Below are 18,826 nucleotides of genomic sequence, written 5' to 3'. Positions count from 1 at the left end.
CAACTCTTGTTTTCTGTTGACCAGTGTTAGCATGGTATAACTTTCCCCCATCATTTCCCTTTCATCTATATGGTCTTCATATTTAAAATGAGTTTCTTGCAGGCAACTTATGGTTCGGTCTTGTTTCTTGGTCCGCTCTGGCACTCCGTCTTTGCACTGGTGCCTTTAGACTATCGATGTTGAAAGTGATCACAGATATGGTCAGCTCGATACCTGCCACGTCTGCTACTGTTTTCTATTTGTTGCCTTGGTTCTTTGTTCCTACTTCGCTTTCTGTCTGGCTTTTGTGTGCGAGGGTTTCTAACTGAACGACTGCCCTACAACAGTGTTCCTTCCATATGCAACATGGAGACTCACTATTTCCGTACATTACAAAATGATCGCCACTGTACGTCTCGTTACCGTCTGTCACCACACCACGTTATCACACGATCGCTGACTGTGTGCCCCACGCTACGCATCTCATCTCTGTGACATGGTACTTTGTAGTGGAAATCTGCACCTCCTCGTAGCCCCCTCACCTAAGCCACTCATTGTCCCGCCACGCCTCCCCCTGTCCCGCCACGCCTCCCCTCTGCAGCCTCCTGTTTGCTCTCCATGAGTCTGATCATTTAGGGTTGTTCATTTGCTTCTTTTTTTAAGTTCCACATACAAGTGAGATCATACAATATTGTCTTCTAGATCTGACTTAATACCCACTAAGTCCATCCATGTTGTAACAAATGGCAAAGTTTCGTGCTTTCTCGCGGCTCAGTAATATTCGATTACATATGTATCTAATTTTTCTTTGTCTGTTCATCTATTAGTGGTTAGTTTGCTTCCATATCTTGTCTATTGTAAATACTGCTGCTGTGAACATAGGGTGCATTTATCTTCAAATTAGTATTTTTGTTTTCTTTGGGAAAATACCCCAAAGTGTAATTGCTGGATTACACGGTAATTCTATCTTTAATTTTATGAGTAACCTCCACACTGTTCTTCATAGTAACTGCATCAGTCTAAGTTCCCAGCAGCAGTACACATGGGTTCCTTTTCTCCACATCCTCACCAAAATACTTTATGTGTTTTTGACAACAGTCATTCTGACAGGTGTGATGTGATATCTCATTTTGGTTTTCTTTGATTATCAGTGAAGTTGAGCATCTTTTCATGTGTCTACTGGTCATCTGTATATCTTCTTTAAAAAAACATCTATTCAAGTCCTCTGCCCATTTTTTTAATCTGGTTTTGTCTTCTGTTTGATTGTTTTCAACACTGAGTTATGAGGTCTTTGTATATTTAGGATATTAACCCCCTTGTTGGATGTACAACTCGCAAGCATCTTCTCCCATTCAGTAGGCTGCCTCTCCATCTTGCCGATAGTTCCCTTCACTGTGCAAAAGCTTTCTAGTTTAAGTCCCATTTGTTTATCTTGGCTTTTGTTTCCCTTACCTGGGAAGACAGAGTCAGAAAAGAATCGCTGAGACTGGTGTCAGAGAGTATGCTGCCTGTTTTCTTCTAGGAGTTTCGCAGCTTCAGTTCCTGCATTTAAATTTTCACTCATTTTGAGCTTATTTCCATGTGTGGTGTGAGAAAGTCTCACTCATTTCGAGCTTGCTTCCACGCGTGGTGTGAGAAAGTCTCACTCATTTCGAGCTTGTTTCCAAGCGTGGTGTGAGAAAGTGGTCCAGCCTGAGTTATCTGCATGTAGCTGTCTAGCTTTCCCAGCATCATCCATTGAAGAAGCTGTCTCTCCCCTGTATTTCGCCTCCGCTGCTGTGGACCAGTCGGCCCTGTGTGTGTGGATGTGTCTGGGGACTCTCCACTCTACTCCGTTGACCTAAGTGTCTGCTTTTGTGCTAGTGCCATTCTGTTTTGACTGCTGTAGCTTTGTAGTGTAGTTTGAAATCAGGGTGTTTGAAACCTAGAGCTTTGTTCTTTCCAAGTTTGTTTTGGAGATTCACAGTCCTTTGTGTTTCCATACACATTTAGGAATTACGTGATCTGGTTCTGTGAAATTTGCCATTGCTGTTTTGATAGGAATTGCACTGAATCTGTAGATTCCCTTGGGTCATGTAGTTATTTTAACAATATTAATCCTTCCAATCCATAAGCACAGTATGCCTTTCCATTTGTTTGCATTGTCTCTAGTTTCTCTCATGTCTTACAGTTTTCAGCGTACAAACCTCTTACTTCCTTGGTTAGATTCATTCCTGCCTATTTTATTCTTTTTGATGCAACTTAAAGGGGATTATTTTCTTAATTTCTCTTTCTGATGGCTCATTGTCAGTGCATAGAAACACAGCAGATTTTTGAATATTAATTTTGTAGCTTTCTTCTCTATTGAATTACTTATAGTTCTAATTGTTGCGGGTGGCATCTTGAGGATTTTCTAATATACAGCATCGTGTCATCTGGAAACAGTGACAGTTTACTTCTTCCTTTCCGATCTGAATTCCCTTTATTTCTTTTTCTTGTCTGATTGCTGTGGCTAAGACCCTCAAATACTGTATTGAATAATAAGGAGGGAGTGGCATTCCCTGTCTTGAATTTTGTCAAAAGCATTTTCTGCATCCATTGAGATGATCATATGATTTTTATTCCTCAGTTTATTCACATGATGTATCACATCGTGTTGTTTGCTGATTTCGAGCCATGCTTAGGTTTTGGTTTGCTTACATAGGCTGCCAAGACATTAGAGCCACCTCAATCTAATGACTTCTTTGTTTAATTACTTTAAGACAACTAATCCCAGTATATGTTCAAATAACACTGTAGTACTTCTCAGGAAGTGTGAATGCCTCTGTAACAACAAAACAATACTAACCGTTCCCCCGCTTTGTATCATTGCTGTCGTACCTTTTACATATTATATGATTGATACATTATTGGTATTATTATTTTAGACAAACTGTTTTCTGTCAGATCCGTTAAGAGTAAGTTTTAATTTTACCTTCATTGCTTCATTTCTTCTTTATTAAATATATTATTTGAAAATATTTTTCTGTTTTGTGGGTGGCCTTTTTACTCTGCTGATAGTATCTTTTGACGCACAAAATGTTTTTAATTTTGATGAATTCCAGTTTGTCTATTTTTTCTTTTGTTGCCTGTGCCTTTGGGGTCATTGCCAAAGCCAACGTCATGAAGCTTTTGCCCTACATTTTCTTAACAAGTTTTATATTTTTAGCTCGTATATTTGGACCCTTGATCCATGTCGGTAATTTTGTAATGGTGTTAGGGAGCAATCTAGTTTCATTCTTTTCCATACGAATATCCAGTTTTCCCAGTACCGTTTGTTGGAGAGACCGCCCTTGCTCCATCAGATGGTCTTGGCACCCCTGTCGAGAACCACAGGGCCGTGCACGTGCGGCTCCGTTCTGGGCTGTCTGTGCAGCTCCCCTGATCTGCCTGCCTGCCTTCAGGCCGCTGCAACACTGTCTTGATTACTGTAGCTTTGCAGTCAGTCTTGAAATCAGAAAGTGTAAATCCTGCAATGTTGGTATTCTTTTTCAAGATTATTTTGGCCAGTCTCTTGATGAAACTTTAAAACTTGCATTTTATTTCTCTGAATATAGTAAAGTTTGCTATTTCAGCGTCTCTGTCTGGCAATTCCAGTGTCTGCTGTTTCTCCTCCTTCTGGTTATTCCTGTTAGCAGTGTCTCACTTCCTTGCATGCCTGATCTTCAGCTGTGTCCTGGAGTTTGTATTTGGGCAGATATTTACAGGAGCAACTCAAGGCCTCAGATGATGCCATCTTCCTAAAGGCAGAGTTTTTCTTTACTCCTGCCAAGAACCTGGTTCCCTGTGAGAGGCCGCCTTAATCTAAGTCCCGGGCTTGCAGTGCCTGGATGGCCCAGGTGAAGGGAAGGTGGAGCGAGTGCCTGCATGGGGACCATCTGCTCTGGGCTCACCCTGATCATGACGGGGGCCTCAGAGGCCCCAGCCTCATGCGGGGTTAGCAGACCCCTCACGTCGAGCTGGCTCTGCGGCCTGGCACGCTCTCTTTCCCTCCACGAGGCTGCAGAGCTTCAGGCATGGCTTGTGTCTGCTGCTTCCACAGCTGCAGCTGCACTCACCTCAGGCACCGGGCTCACCCCCAGCCTCCTCTTGTCCCAAACTTGGAATCGAAACACGTTCCCTTGTTCACTCTTTCTTGCCTTTCCGAGGTGTATTTATTAGCATTTTTGGTTGATGTGGGCAGAGCCTGCCCTCACCCCAGGGGTTGTTTCTAAAGGCACAGTTCTGACCTACGCTTCCCAGGACAGGTCGTGCGGGTGGACAGCATACTCTGTGGTCATTAACTCACTCATCTTGCCCAGCCCAGCCTGAGAGGCCAGTTCAGTAGTCACACCGTCCTACAGGTCAAAAGCCAGAGCACAGAGAGGCAAGGCTAACCTGCCTGCTGGCTGCACAGCTGGGGAACGTGGGGTTAGCACTGGACCCTCTTGTGTCTGAGCGCAAAGATGCCGCTCCACCTCCTGTGTCCACCGTGAGGAGTCCTGAGCACAGGCATCCCCATCTGGCCATTGAGGCCCTCCCACCCCCGGCCTCCTTCTCGCCCCTGCAGACCTGCTCAGAGTCTGCCCTGCACTTCTGAAGCCCCTGTCGGCAGTGGGACCAAGGAGCTAGGGCCACTGGGCAGGTCTGAGCACCCCCACCCTCCCAAAGCCAGGGCACAGGCTGGAGGCTCCCCACCCCGCACTGACAGCCCCAGGCAGGGCACCATCGGCAGCAAACAGGTCAGAGCCTGCACCCAAGGAGGGGATGGAGCAGGCCCGGGGGCCCCGGGTCAGGAGCCAGGAACTGTCCATCCTAGAAACGCCCACTCAAGGCTGGCTCAGCCTCAGTGGGTGCCCGGTGGCTGAGGCTTGGCCCCCCTCTCGCTTTCTGCCCCAACAGGTGAACAACAACGGGATCATCTCCTTCCTGAAGGAGGTTTCTCAGTTCACCCCCGTGGCCTTCCCCATCGCCAAGGACCGCTGCGTGGTAGCGGCCTTCTGGGCGGACGTGGACAACCGGCGCGCAGGGGACGTGTACTTCCGGGAGGCCACGGACGCGGCCACGCTGCGGAGAGCCACGGCGGACGTCAGGCGCTACTTCCCCGAGCTCCCGGGCTTCTCCGCCACCTGGGTGTTCGTAGCCACTTGGTACCGTGTGACCTTCTTCGGAGGCAGTGCGTCTTCCCCCGTGAGTGTTCCATCCTGAGGGGGGAGGACATCCCTCTGGGGCCCAGGGTCTCCCTCCAGGCCCCTGCCTTGCTTGGCTGGGCCGGATGTCATCCCCTTGCCATGCCCAGAGGGGACAGTGGGGCTCAGGGACAGAAGCCACTTGCCCAGGTCACGGGGCCAGGCTGGACGGCAGAGCCGGGACCTTCCTGGCCTCCTGGAAACCACCCGCGTCCAGGAAAAGGCCCAGTGCCCCGACTCGGCAGCTCACATACCCGGGAGACAGACGGTCTGTTGGGGCTTTTAACAGGAGCACGATGGCGATTCAGGAAATGTGCGCTCTTTCCGTAAACATTACTGCGAAAGAAATTTCACACGAGTGAACTTCTGTTTACAAACGGCCCATTAACATTTCTATACTGCCTTTGTTTCTTATCACTAGTTTGTAAGAAAAATGTCTTTTTAACAAGAAGTAAAGAATCCACAACCCCGTCAGCAGGGCAGAACCATTCAGTGTGTGCTGTTGTGTTCGGACCCGCAAGATAGAGAGCAAACGGAGCCGCCAGAGTCTGCTGCCCCGCGAGCGCCTCCTGCGGGCACTCTGCATTCTGTGCTCTTGTGCGTGTCTGGTTAGAGCTTCACCTCCGCAGAGTCATTTCACCTATTACCTCTCCGCCTGGGAGGAAGGAGGCGCCCAGGGTCCCTCCTGAGCAGACGCTCTCCTCTTTGCAAACCCAGTCTGTTCCAAAATGCTTGTCTTGTGAGACAGGGACCCGAGACTCTGGGCTTGGGGTGGAGGTTGGTCTGGGAGCTGGGAGACAGGAAGCCCCCCTCCCCAGGGGCAGCTGCGGGAGCAGTGGACCCGCAGGAAGTGGCAGTCCGGCTTGAGGCACGGCCTCGTCCTCCTCAGACGCCTGGACCTGCCAGCCTGCAGAGCCCCTCCACCGGTCTCACCAGCCGGGGTCCTGCCCCCCAGACCTCCCCCGACGCCGGCCAGCAGCCGGCCCGTCTCCTCCCTGACTTCCAAGGCCTAAGTCTGCCTTCCTGAAGGCGAGCGCTCTGTCTCCATGTCAGCTTTCACCATGGGGCTCCCCGAGTGCATGCCCCCCAGCATGGTGGCACCTGCCCTCAGGTGTCCCCCAAGCGTGCTGCACAGCCCCCAGTGGGTCGTGAAGTCAGATCCTGCACCCGTCGCTAGAAGGGAAATGGCTGCCCGCAGAAATCTAATCTCTGCTAAAAATGTGCCCAGTCACGCCCGCGAAAGCCACAGGCTGGTGCAATGCCGCAGCCCTGCACCCGGCCACGCGCACTGCTAGTCCTTGCCTGCCACCCAGACAGGGTTTCCAGCTCTACACATGGCTGATTTCTAGCAATGGTGACTCATCGGCTGCTTGCATTCTACTGTGATGTTTCTGTTCACACCGTTAGCCAGTTTTCTGTCGTGTTTTTGTTCTTTCTCTTATTGATTCAAGGAAGTTCTAGTTGAATTAAAGACGCCGCCAGTGCTTCTGCCACACGCACTGTAAAAACACTTTCCACTTCACTGTTCATCATTTGGTTTGGCCGTATGGCACTTTTTTGGAGTCAAATGTATAAATCTCCTTTTTGGTTCTTGCAGTTAACAAATGTCAGGCTTAGAAGTCCTTTCCCGAGATGCTCTACGTATTTGCCTATATTTTCTCCCAGGGGTGCCGATGGTTTCATTTAAAACCTTACTTGATTTGGGATTTATTTTCCTAAGCTAAGTGATGTAAAGCTCTGATTTAACTGTTTCTCAGTGTTTCCTATTTGTCCCGCGATCTTTTCTTAAACAGTTTCACCCTTCGCCCAATCTGAAATAGAGCCTCTTATGTATATTTTCATGGAGGAGGATTCCATGAAAATCAAGAAACTTAATGATTAAAACTGCTTTTCCTTGTTTCCCCTTTTTTGTTTTTACATTTTTGCTCATTCCACACGCGGTGGTTTGTAGGTTTGGTCAAGCAGGCACGACCCCTCAGTGCCCCCAGGCCTGCAGGCACAGGGCCTGCTCCCCGCGTCTGTGGGCCCCCACACCCCTCAGTGGGCTTCAGGCCCTCGGGAGGCGTCAGGCCAATGGGGGCGAGGTCTTGGGCGGGCCAGGGGCCCAGGCCCCACTCAGGCCCCTCTTTGCAGGTCAACACGTTCCAGACGGTGCTCATCACGGACGGCACGCTCTCCTTCACCATCTTCAACTACGAGTCCATCACGTGGACCACGGGCACACATGCCAGCAGCGGGGGCAATGCCAGCGGCCTAGGGGGCATAGCGGCCCAGGTAGGGGCCCTGCTCCCCACCGCCAGGGCTATCACCCCTCCCGCACACACACCCAGGGCAGAGCCTCTCAGGGCCCGAGGCACTTGTCCTGGCCCACACAGCCAGCCTGACAGCGCTAGCTGCCGCTGAGACAGAGCTCTGTGCGCCCCGAGGCTCCAGGGTGGCCTGGCCAACGGCCCTGGTCTGAGGGTCAGTGGCCAGCAGAAAAATCCCAGGCGTGGAGGGAGGTCAAGTGCAACCCGCCAGGGTCTGGGAGCTCCGCCCTCTCCTCCCCGCTCTCTACTTTATTCTAAGATCACACTGGCCCCTGGCCCCAGGGGAGGCCCAGAAGCCCAGGAATGAGCAGGAAGGGGTGGGGCCGGGGGGAGGGGGCTGCCAGGACCCGACAAGGTCAGCAAGGGAGGAACCGCAGGTTAGGGTGGGGCCGGCTGGGAGGCAGGGAGGCGCGGACACGCCTGACCCTTTAGCGCTCCCAGCTCGAGGCCACCACGCAGGAGGCGGGCCTTGGGAGCTTTGGGGAGAACTGCAGACCCAGCCCTACCCCGCCCGCCTTCTCCAAACCCGCCCGCAGGCCGGCTTCAACGCGGGAGATGGGCGGCGCTACTTCAGCATCCCCGGCTCGCGCACGGCGGACATGGCGGAGGTGGAGACCACCACCAACGTGGGCGTGCCCGGGCGCTGGGCGTTCAGAATCGATGATGCCCAGGTGCGCGTGGGGGGCTGCGGCCATACAAGTAAGAGGATGGAGCGAGCGTTGGGGTGGCGGGCGGGGCGGGGCCTGGGGGGGGCTGGTAGGGAGAGAAGGGGCGCCCCAAGCGCCGCCCTAGGAAGGCGTGACTCCGGCCACCTCGGTTCCCCGCGACACCCCTGAGCCTGTCACCCCCGGGAGACTTCCTGCCTCTGCCGCGGGGTGGGGGAGGTTTGCTGGAGACCTCGGTTGGCAGTGTAAACGGGAGGCGTGGCGGTAAAGTCCCCCCAGGGCGTCCTGAGCGCCTGTGTCCTCGGGGACCCTGGGAGCCGTCCTCTTCCCACCCAGTCCCCAGCCTTGCTTCTTGGTGGGACTTGGTGCTGGGCGGGGTGGACGGGTCCCCTGACGGAACTCAGACAGACGGGAGCAGGGTCCACCCCAGGGTCGAGCTCGTGGCCAGTGGAAACAGTGGGACTGACCACAGAAGTGTGTGTTCCCGCCACACACCTCCCCCCAACCGTGTGACCCTGAGTTGCAGACCCTCCTGCAAACCTACTTATAAACGGCAAGGGCGGGGCGGGGCGGGGCTCAGACGACTGGTTCAGCCCCTCCAGCAACCATGGAGGGCTGTTGATCACTGCCCCCGCCAAGCCTGGGGCCGGTGAGCCAGGTGCTCGGACCCCCGCCCCGCCCCGCCCCCCCGCAAAGACCACCTCCCACTCCCATGGGGACCAAGGGCACAGAGAGGGGCTGCTTCTCCTGAACGCTGTCCCAAGGACGTCCCTAGCGCAGAGCAGCCCCAGACCCGCCATGGGGGCAGGAGAGCACCCGGGGTGGGGCTGGGAGGGGGGCAGGCGCGCACACACGGTTGTGGGGGCTGGGGCAGGGGCAGGCCCGCGCACCCGGGGGAGGGGGCTGGGGGGGCAGGCGCGCACACCTGGGGGGGTGCTGGTTGGGGGGCAGGCTCTGACCCGGAGGAGTGGGGTCCTCAGAAGAGGGTCCATTCAGTCCGGGGACCCTGTTCCCATGTGGAGATACTTCCCCCCCATCCCAGGCCTCTGTGGGCAGCAGATGGGGGGGGCCATTGCTGGCCCCCGAAACTCACAGGCGCAGAGGCCCCAGGAGTGCAGTGCCGTGAGGGTGGGGTGCAGGGGACCAGTCCCCTGGGGTCCCCAGCACACCTCAGGCCCAGAAGATGAAGCTTGTACCCATCAGTTGGGGTCGCCAGGAAGGGAGGGTGGTCCACCCCTGAGAGGCGGGGCATCCACCCCTGAGAGGCGGGGCACCCACCCCTGAGGAGGCGGGGCACCCACACCAGGCAGAAGGGCCGGCCCAGAATCGGCTCAGGCAGCCAGCCAGCAACTGCCACAGGGCAGCCGAGCCCCACTTGGCCTGAGTGCCCAGGCGGCTGGAGAATGGCCAGCGGGGAGGGGCGGGCCTCGGAGACACCCACAGCCTCGGCGGCTCTCGGGACCAGAGGGCCCTTCCAGGAACGTCCCCCTGTCTCTGGACGCCAGCTCTCCCTGGGGCCCTCCTATTATTGGGAGAGCAGAAACCCTGGGACACTCCTGTACCTGCCCATGTGTGCGTGGGCTGGTTTTTTGTGTTTTGTTTTTTTTTTGGCCAAGCTAGGCAGCTTGCAGAATCCTAGTTCTCTAACTAGGGACTGAACCTGCGCCCCAGCAGTGAAAGCACAGGGTGCTAGCAACTGGACCGCCAGGGAAGTCCCCGAGTGTGCTTAGTAATGGTGGGTTTTCGTGCCTTGCCCCTGCAGAGCGTGGGGCCCCCCAAGCTGAGTTCTGCCGGCTGCCTGTCCCCCAGGCCGGGGAAACCGTGGGTGCTCTCTAGGCAGCTGTGGACGGCGCAGCACCTCCCCCAGGAGGGGCCCCGGGCGGGGCTGACGCTCTGCCCTCCGTGTGTCCGCAGCCTCCGTGTGCCAGGCCCTGCGTCCGTGCCTCAACGGCGGCAAGTGCATCGATGACTGCGTCACGGGCAACCCCTCCTATACCTGCTCCTGCCTCTCAGGCTTCACGGGGAGGACGTGCCACCTGGGTGAGCTTCTGCAGGACCCCACATACCCCGCCCCTTGGAGGGACCAGCCCCGGGAGGAACCCCACCCCCCACCACCACCCCCGCCCCAGAGAGACCACAACCTGCGGCCCAGGGTGTCCGTCCCCTGGGCGGCGTGCACGGATACCATGGGGAAGCCAGACACAGCAGCTCCACGGCCGTGAGCACTGCCCAGCCCTGGCGGGCCCGGTCCTCCCAGGCGTCCCTCCACTGAGGCTTCAGCCGCCCCGTTTTTCAGATGTGAACGAGTGCGCTTCCCACCCGTGTCAGAACGGCGGGACCTGCACACACGGCGTCAACAGCTTCAGCTGCCAGTGCCCTGCCGGCTTCAGGGGACCCACCTGTGAGACAGGTAAGAGGAACCCACCCGGCCCCACGCACCAGGGGCCACAGGGCGCCCGGAACGGTCCTGCCAGACCTGGGGGGGCAGGGCCATCAGGTTAGCATGCTGCAGGGGGCCTTGCCCCAGATGCGGGTGGCCGCGGGGGGGGGGGGAGGGGGGTGCAGGAGCCCAGAGCCCAGAGGAGGGGCCCTGGGGTGCGGCAGGAGCACAGAGCGAAGCACTCAGCCCTGCGAGGCCTGGGAACGGGGCGGGGCCTGGGAACGGGGCGGGGCCTGGGAACGGGGCGGGGCCTGGGAACGGGGCGGGGCCTGGGAACGGGGCGGGGCCTGGGAACGGGGCGGGGCCTGGGAACGGGGCGGGGCCTGGGAACGGGGCGGGGCCTGGGAACGGGGCGGGGCCTGGGAACGGGGCGGGGCCTGGGAACGGGGCGGGGCCTGGGAACGGGGCGGGGCCTGGGAACGGGGCGGGGCCTGGGAACGGGGCGGGGCCTGGGAACGGGGCGGGGCCTGGGAACGGGGCGGGGCCTGGGAACGGGGCGGGGCCTGGGAGCGGGGCGAGGCCTGGGAGCGGGGCGAGGCCTGGGAGCAGGGCAGGGCCTGCTTCCAGACTCTCACTCTAGGACCTGTGCCCCCAAGCCCCCAACCCCAGTGCCCCTGGCAGGAGTGGAGTCTGGTTCTCCACGGCCTGGCTGTGGGTTGAGGTCTTTCTCAAGAGCCTCCTGTTGCTCCCAAGCTGCAGCCCGCACTGCAGTTTGCTAAGCGATGGTGCACACCCCCAGTTTCACCACGGGAGGCTGCTAGGGCAGCCCAAGAGATGGAGCCCTTAAGATCAGAGCGTGGCGGCCCCTGACCCCCATCGGCTCAGCCAGAGACACTCCCCCGAGACCTTCAGGGATGTGAACTGTTATTTAGAAACACAACACTGGTAAACGGGTAGCACCCTCACCAAGTGTCTCAGCTAGAAAAACGTTCCTGACGGAGACTTAGCGCCACAGGACACGTTTCCAAGCCTCTGACTCTGGTGTGCAGACACGTATCCAGGCCAGCAGGCCCCTGGGGAACTTGGGGCAGCGCCGGCAGCCTGCAGCCTTGGCCTTTCCGTGGCCAGCACAGCAACACCCACAGCAGCAGCCCTGCCCCCCAGCAAGGCTCCCTGGTCTCCGGACCCGCCTCGGCATCCAGAGTCCATGCCAGCAGGGGCGCCGGGCCACGTCCAGCAGGGACGTGGGCGCTGGCTGCCTCGAGTCTGCCCACTCCCACCAGCATCCACCCCTGCTGTGGTGGGGTCAGGGTCCCAGCGACAGGGACGCCTCAAGAGGCTGGGAGTTGGGCCCCTTCACCCCCGTGCCCCTGCCATCTGCTGGGGTAAACCCAGTTCAGACGAGCATTCAATGCCAGTGGCCGGGGACGGCCCTGCACTCCAGGGCCTGCTGCCCCCTGGAAACAGCCAGGTCCACCCACATGTAGCCCGAGGTGTGGGGTGGGGCTCAGCAGGAGACCAGGTCGCACAGCCAGGAACCCCACGGCCTCACACACTGTGTGCCCACAGCACAGTCTCCATGCGATGACAGAGAGTGTCAGAATGGCGGCTGGTGCCAGGCGGAGGGCGGCCCCGCGGCTTGCGTGTGCCCGACCGGCTACACAGGGACAGCCTGCGAGACAGGTGAGCGTGCCCTCGGCCAGCGGTGGGGCGAGGCGGGGTTGGGGGATGCGGGGGGGTGGGTGGGCAGGGTGCCAGTGGGGCAGGGTGCGGGGTGGTCAGAGGCTGGTGTGGAGCCGAGCGCCCACCTCTGCCACCCGCAGACGTGGATGAGTGCAGCTCTGACCCCTGCCTGAACGGAGGCTCCTGTGTCGACCTGGTGGGGAATTTCACCTGCCTGTGTGCAGAACCCTTCGAGGGACCTCGCTGTGAGACAGGTAAAGGCTGTGTCGCAGCTCCCCGTGGGTGACGGCGGTCAGCTGCCCCCTTTTCCTCGGGGGGTGGGCTCTGGTCTGGGCTCTGCTGTCCAAGTGCTGGATGAGGCCCAGGGAGTCTGCTCCCCTCTCTGAGGTGGATGGCCACACTCCCCAGGCCCCGCCCCCTCAGCAGATTCTTGCCTGTTTATTGCCCCACCTTCCTGCCCCAGAGCCCTCGCCATGCAAGGAAACAAACCTTGGGCTGATCTCTACCACACGTGATGAAGTCTGCTTATTTCTGTTCTGTTGCATGTTGTTTTAAATGCTGGTTGCTCCTTGGAAGAAAAACTATGACAAACCTAGACAGCATGTTAAAAGCAGAGACATTACTTTACCAACAAAAGTCTGTATAGTAAAAGCTGTGGTTTTCCCAGTAGTCATGTATGGATGTGAGAGTTGGACTACAAAGAAAGCTGAGCGCCAAAGAATTGATGCTTTTGAATTATGGCGCTGGACAAGACTCTTGAGTCCCTTGGACAGCAAGAAGATCCAACCAGTCAATTCTAAAGTCAATTCTGATCAGTCCTGAATATTCATTGGAAGGACTGATGCCGAAGCTGAATCTCCAATACTTTGGCCACCGGATGTGAAGAGCCAACTCATTGGAAAAGACTCTGATGCTGGGAAAGATTGAAGGCAGGAGGAGAAGAGGATGACCGAGGATGAGATGGTTGGACGGCATCACTGATTCAAAGAACTTGAGTCTGAGCAAACTCTAGGGAATAGTGAAGGACAGGGAAGCCTGGCATGCTGTAGCCCACGCGGTCGCAAGGAGTCAGACATGACTAAGCAACTGAACACCAACAATAGGACTCAGTAGGTCAAGTAAAAGACCAGCTAGATTTTATGACCCACAGAATAAATTATGACTTTGGCATCTGACATCCCCTGGCCTCCCAGGGCCTCCACCCTCGAGCCAACAACAGCTGTGCACCCGTCTCCCCGGGGCTTGGGGGTGCTCAAAACAAACTCGTCAGAGTTACTTTGAGTCTAAAAACTTAAGAAGGAAATGAAGTTTTGCCTACAAGTAAGGTGCAGGTGGGCACTGTGCCCTCCACTGGCCTTTCACCAGCAGGCCACACACAGGGCAGGCTGTGTCACAAAGGGATGGTGAGGCTTCACAGTGCAGAGCGTGGGCAGGTGGCAGCCCCACCTGTGGCCTGAAATCGTCACACTGTCACAGGACTGCCTCGATTGGCATCTGAGCATCAGCGTACGTAACTAAACTCGTGTCAGAAAACAAAGTGATTTCAGAAGATTTTGCAAAGAAATCGTGTTTTGTACAAAGAGTAATGCTAACAAAAGTGAACTGTAAGAAACAACCACTAACATGTTGACCCCAATACAAGCTCGTGGGCCACATTTCAAGGCACAGCAGGACGCTGGCCCCACCCGGAGATCATAAAAGAACGTCATGCCTTCTGCTTCCGGCCAATAAGGATGGACCACTCCGGGACTCTCCCTGTCACTCTCAGCAAGAAAACCAGACCAGACACAGGAAACAACTGTCCTCAGCCACTGGACAGCTGAAAGCCATGAACTTCATTCCTGAGAGAAGAGAAGGAAGCCAGGTGGAACCCACAGCTGCCCCAAGGCTGCGCCAGAGCCATTGCCAGGCTGTCCTATGGGTGGGGAGGGGGTTCCAGACTCCAGCAGTTCCTCTGAGTCAAGGAGCAGAGATCCCAGTTCAGTGGCTGGAGTTTGTGCTGGTGCCACCGACAAGGACAGAACTACTGGGGGGTGGCGGGGAGAGGAGAAAGCGGGAGACAAGCCCTGGACAGCTGCACTGGGGCCCCTTGAATCTGGGTGGGGTGAGAGCTGCTGGGCTGGGGAAGAACCACTGGGAGTGGTTAGTCAGTTACTGAAACTCAAGCCCATTCCTACCAGCCAGAGTGGAGCAGGCTCTTCATACCCAGGGCCAATACTGAGTAGAGTCCCCAGTAGCATCACCTTAGTGGTGGGGATGAATACATGCTAAGCTAATGGCAGGTCTGATCTGCCCCAAGAAAACTTAAAAGAAAGCTTGAAAGGACCAAACAGATCTGTTTAGTCAAAGCTATGGTTTTTCCAGTAGTCATGTATGGATGTAAGAATTGGACCATAAAGAAGGCTGAGCACTGAAAAACTGATGCTTTTGAACTGGGGTGTTGGAGAAGACTCTTGAGAGCCCCTTGGACTGCAAGGAGATCCAACCAGTCAATCTTAAAGGAAATCAGTCCTGAATATTCACTGGCAGGACTGATGCTGAAGCTGAAACTCCAATACTTTGGCCACCTGATGTGAAGAACCGACTCGTTGGAAAAGACCCTGATGCTGGGAAAGATTGAAGGCAGGAAGAGAAGGGGACAACAGAGGATGAGATGGCTGGATGGCATCACCAACTTGATGGACATGAGTTTGATTAAGCTCTGGGAGTTGGTGATAGACAGGGAAGCCTGGCATGTTGCAGGCCATTGGTTTGCAAAGGGTCGGACACAACTGAGTGACTGAACTGAACTGAATTTAACCATATGTCAGAATAAAATCCTAAACTCTTTAGATGAATGTAACAGAATCCAGGACCCCAAAATACCCACCCAAAAGTTACCAAACATAGAAAAGGTTGAGAGTATATGACTTACCGCCAGAAGTAAAATAGATCAAAAGAAGCAGTGGCCAGAGATGGCCAGAGAATTGGCAGATCCAAGTGTTCGATCATCCATCATGAGCACGCGTGTGCCACGCTCACCCATCATGAGCACGTGTGTGCCACGCTCACCCATCATGAGCACGCGTGTGCCACGCTCATCCATCATGAGCACGCGCGTGCCACGCTCATCCATCATGAGCACGTGCGTGCCACACGGTCAAGGCTGTTGAGGGAAAAGACAGAATGAGAAGTAGAAGACGCAACAGAAGAAGTTTCCAGAGATGAAGCGATGATATCTGAATTAAAAAATAAAACCACTGGATGGTGCTCGCAGCAGGTTAGACGCTGCAGAAGGAAAGGTCAATGGCCTTGAAGAGAGGAATGGAAGCAGTTTGACAAGCAGCCCAGAGAGGATGAGGCGGAAGGGCAGCAGTGAGGCGGGGCCCGTGCAGGGACGCTGTGCGCCAGCAGGCGTGACCCTGCTGTCCCTACAGGAGGGACGGTCTGAGGGGGTGCAGGAAGACAGTGTGAGAAGGCAGGGGCCAAACAGTTTCTAAGTCTGATGAAAATGAAAACCCCAAATTCAAGAAAAACATGAAGAAAACCAAACAAAGCCCAACATAAATCAAACTGCTGAAAACCACTACATGAACCGAGGGGTTCCAGATGCACAAGCTGGATTTAGAAAAGGCAAAGGAACCAGAGACCAAGCTGCCAGCCTCTGCTGGGTCACAGCAAAAGCAGGAGAGCTCCACAGAGACCAAGCTGCCAGCCTCTGCTGGGTCACAAGAAAAGCAAGAGAGCTCCACAGAGATCAAGCTGCCAGCCTCTGCTGGGTCACAAGAAAAGCAAGAGAGCTCCACAGAGATCAAGCTGCCAGCCTCTGCTGGGTCACAGGAAAAGCAAGAGCTCCACAGAGATCAGCTGCCAGCCTCTGCTGGGTCACAGGAAAAGCAAGAGAGTTCCACAGAGACCAAGCTGCCAGCCTGTGCTGGGTCACAGGAAAAGCAAGAGAGTTCCATGAAGACATCTACTTCTGCTTCATTGACTACACTAAAGCCTTTGACTGTGCGGATCACACCAAACTGGAAAATTCTTAAAAAGATGGGAATACTAGACCACCTTACCTGCCTCCTGAGAAACCTGTATGCAGGTCAAGAAGCAAAAGTCAGAACCAAACATGGAACAACAGACTGGTTTAAAATTGGGAAAGGTGTGCATCAAGGCTGTATACTGTCACCCTGTTTATTTAACTTATATGCAGAGTACATCACGTGAAATGCCGGGGGGGATGAAGCACAGACTGGAATCAAGATTGCTGGTAGAAATATCAATAATCTCAGATATGCAGATGATACCGTCCTTATGGTAGAAAGCAAAGAGAAACTAAAGATCTTCTTGATGAAGGTGAAAGAGAAGAATGAAACAGCTGACTTAAAACAACATTCAAAAACTAAGATCATGGCCCCATCACTTCATGGCAAACAGATGGGGAAACAACGGAAACAGTGACAGACTATTTTCTTGGGCTCCAAAATCACTCCAGATGGTGACTGCAGCCATGAAATTAAAAGACACTTGCTCTTTGAAAGAAAAGCTATGACAAACCTAGACAGCATATTAAAAAGCAGAGACATTACTTTATTGACAAAGGTCCACATAGTCAGAGCTATGGTTTTTCCAGTAGTCACGTATGGATGCGAGAGTTAGACGATAAAGAAAGCTGAGTGCCGAAGAACTGATGCTTTCAAACTGTGATACTGGAAAAGACTCTTGAGAGTCCCTTGGACTGAAAGGAGATCAAACCAGTCAATCCTAGGTGGAATCAACCGTGAATATTCACTGGAAGGACTGATGCTGAAGCTGAAGTTCCACTACTTTGGCTTCCTGATGTGAAGAGCTCACTCATCAGAAAAGACCCTGATGCTGGGAAAGATTGAAGGCAGGAGGAGAAGGGGATAACAGAGGAGATGGTTGGATGGCATCACCAACTCAATGAACATGAGTTTGAGAAAGCTCCCGGAGATGGCGAGGAACAGGGAAGCCTGGTGTGCTGCAGTCTATGGAGTCACAAAGAGCCAGACCCGACTGAGAGCGTGAACAGTGACAGAGAGAGATGTTAACAGCAGCCGTAGAGAAAAGACACAGAGACACAGGAATGACAGCAGACTCCTCGTCAGAGGCAGTGCAGGCTGGGCGACAACGGGACGGCACCCGTAACGCCCTGAAAGGGATAAGCTGTGACGCCAGTGCTGTGCACCCAGAGACACCGTCTTTCAGAAACTAAGGCTACACAAAGACACTCTTCAGACGGCCTCTCGGCAGCTCCGAGCACACAAGCACAGGGACCAGCCAGGATGCAGGGACGTGCGCAGCACCGCTGGCTGGCCCAGCCTGACTGCGACTCACAGAGACCCGCGTTCCCTCCAGGGCGGGCAGAGCCTTCACCGTGACAGATGGCCCCACCGGCCATAAAACGAGGCTCAATAAACTGAAAAGGGCTGTGTTCTCTGACCGCAAACTAGAAATCAACAGGCGACAGATACCTGGAAACCTCCTAACATTTCAGTAACAGAAGTGCTTGACGAGCACTGCTTGGAGCCTCTGGCCTCAGCCAGGCCCTTGGTGCACCATCAGCCCCTCTCCGCCCCAGCTGCTGCTTCTGCTCCAGAGAAGGGGTTCGGGGCTGAGGGCTGCTGGGGGCCAGTCTCCAGGCGCTCGGCACAGACAGCAGAGGTTAACACGCCTCCTCGCTGGCCCAAGGCCCTGTTAGCCCACTCCCCGCCCAGGCCCTCTGCCAGGCCTTGGGTGACCACTGCCTTTCTTGCAGGACACCACCCCGTGCCCGACGCCTGCCTCTCGGGCCCTTGCCAGAACGGAGGCACCTGTGTGGATGCAGACCAGGGCTACGTGTGCGAATGCCCTGAAGGCTTCATGGGCCTCGACTGCAGGGAGAGTGCGTGTGGGCCGGGCCGCCGGGGGGGGGGGGGTCCCGTGGGGTGTGCATGTGGATACCCATGGAGGGCATCTGGGAGTGGGGAGAGGGGCTGCACGGCCAGTTTTATGGGACAGTGGTCAGGAGGGCGCCCCCATACTGAGGCCTCTCTCCCCTCTGTCCGTGGCAGGAACCCCCAGCGGCTGTGAGTGCCGCAATGGTGGCAGGTGCCTGGGGGCCAACAGCACGCTCTGCCAGTGCCCACCAGGCTTCTTCGGGCTCCTCTGTGAGTTTGGTAAGTGCCCAGGGCTGGGGCAGGGGCTCCCGTCCTGCCCTGCCGTGAGAATCCCTGAAACCACAGCGAGCCCCGGGTGTGGGGGGCACCCCCGCCTGGTCACCCTAGGGCTCACATGGCCCCTGGGCCTCCCCCTCATGTGCAGAGGTCACGGCCACGCCCTGCAACATGAACACGCAGTGCCCCGACGGCGGCTACTGCATGGAGTACGGCGGGAGCTACCTGTGTGTCTGCCACACCGACCACAACGTCAGCCACTGTGAGTGGGGCCCGCCTGGAAGCTGGCAGGGGAGGTGCTGGGAGGGCCTGGGTGCAGCAGGAGGAGGCCCGCGAGGGGACCCGGGGGTGGGCAGCTTGGCCACGCACCCTGCTCCGCCCACTGCAGCCACGTGTGGGCATCACCTGGTGCCTTCCAGCTCAGCTGCTGGGACGTGAACGCCCGACAAGTGCCCGCGGAGAAGCGGGTCCCCCG

The 18,826-nt window shown here is 55.8% G+C and overlaps 1 protein-coding gene across 11 annotated transcripts in view; it reads left to right on the top strand.

Moving 5' to 3' along the window:
* SNED1 (sushi, nidogen and EGF like domains 1) overlaps positions 1–18,826 on the top strand; it is an 82,526-nt gene that overhangs the window by 28,633 nt on the left and 35,067 nt on the right. For all 11 annotated transcript variants that reach the window (XR_011255687.1, XR_011255689.1, XR_011255676.1 and 8 more), the window contains exons 2-11: positions 4,879–5,166; positions 7,299–7,439; positions 8,011–8,173; positions 10,054–10,179; positions 10,436–10,549; positions 12,089–12,202; positions 12,343–12,456; positions 17,955–18,080; positions 18,250–18,354; positions 18,500–18,613. Coding sequence is in view for 6 of the 11 variants with exons in the window: in XM_069583341.1 (XP_069439442.1) it covers positions 4,879–5,166; positions 7,299–7,439; positions 8,011–8,173; positions 10,054–10,179; positions 10,436–10,549; positions 12,089–12,202; positions 12,343–12,456; positions 17,955–18,080; positions 18,250–18,354; positions 18,500–18,613 (1,405 nt within the window). In the remaining 5 variants the exon portion in view is untranslated. The remainder of the gene's footprint in view (positions 1–4,878; positions 5,167–7,298; positions 7,440–8,010; positions 8,174–10,053; positions 10,180–10,435; positions 10,550–12,088; positions 12,203–12,342; positions 12,457–17,954; positions 18,081–18,249; positions 18,355–18,499; positions 18,614–18,826) is intronic.

This window comes from Ovis canadensis, chromosome 1, assembly GCF_042477335.2.
Source record: "Ovis canadensis isolate MfBH-ARS-UI-01 breed Bighorn chromosome 1, ARS-UI_OviCan_v2, whole genome shotgun sequence".
NCBI lineage: Eukaryota > Metazoa > Chordata > Mammalia > Artiodactyla > Bovidae > Ovis > Ovis canadensis.
Note: the sequence above shows the minus strand (reverse complement) of the source record. Positions and strands in the feature narration are given on the sequence as shown.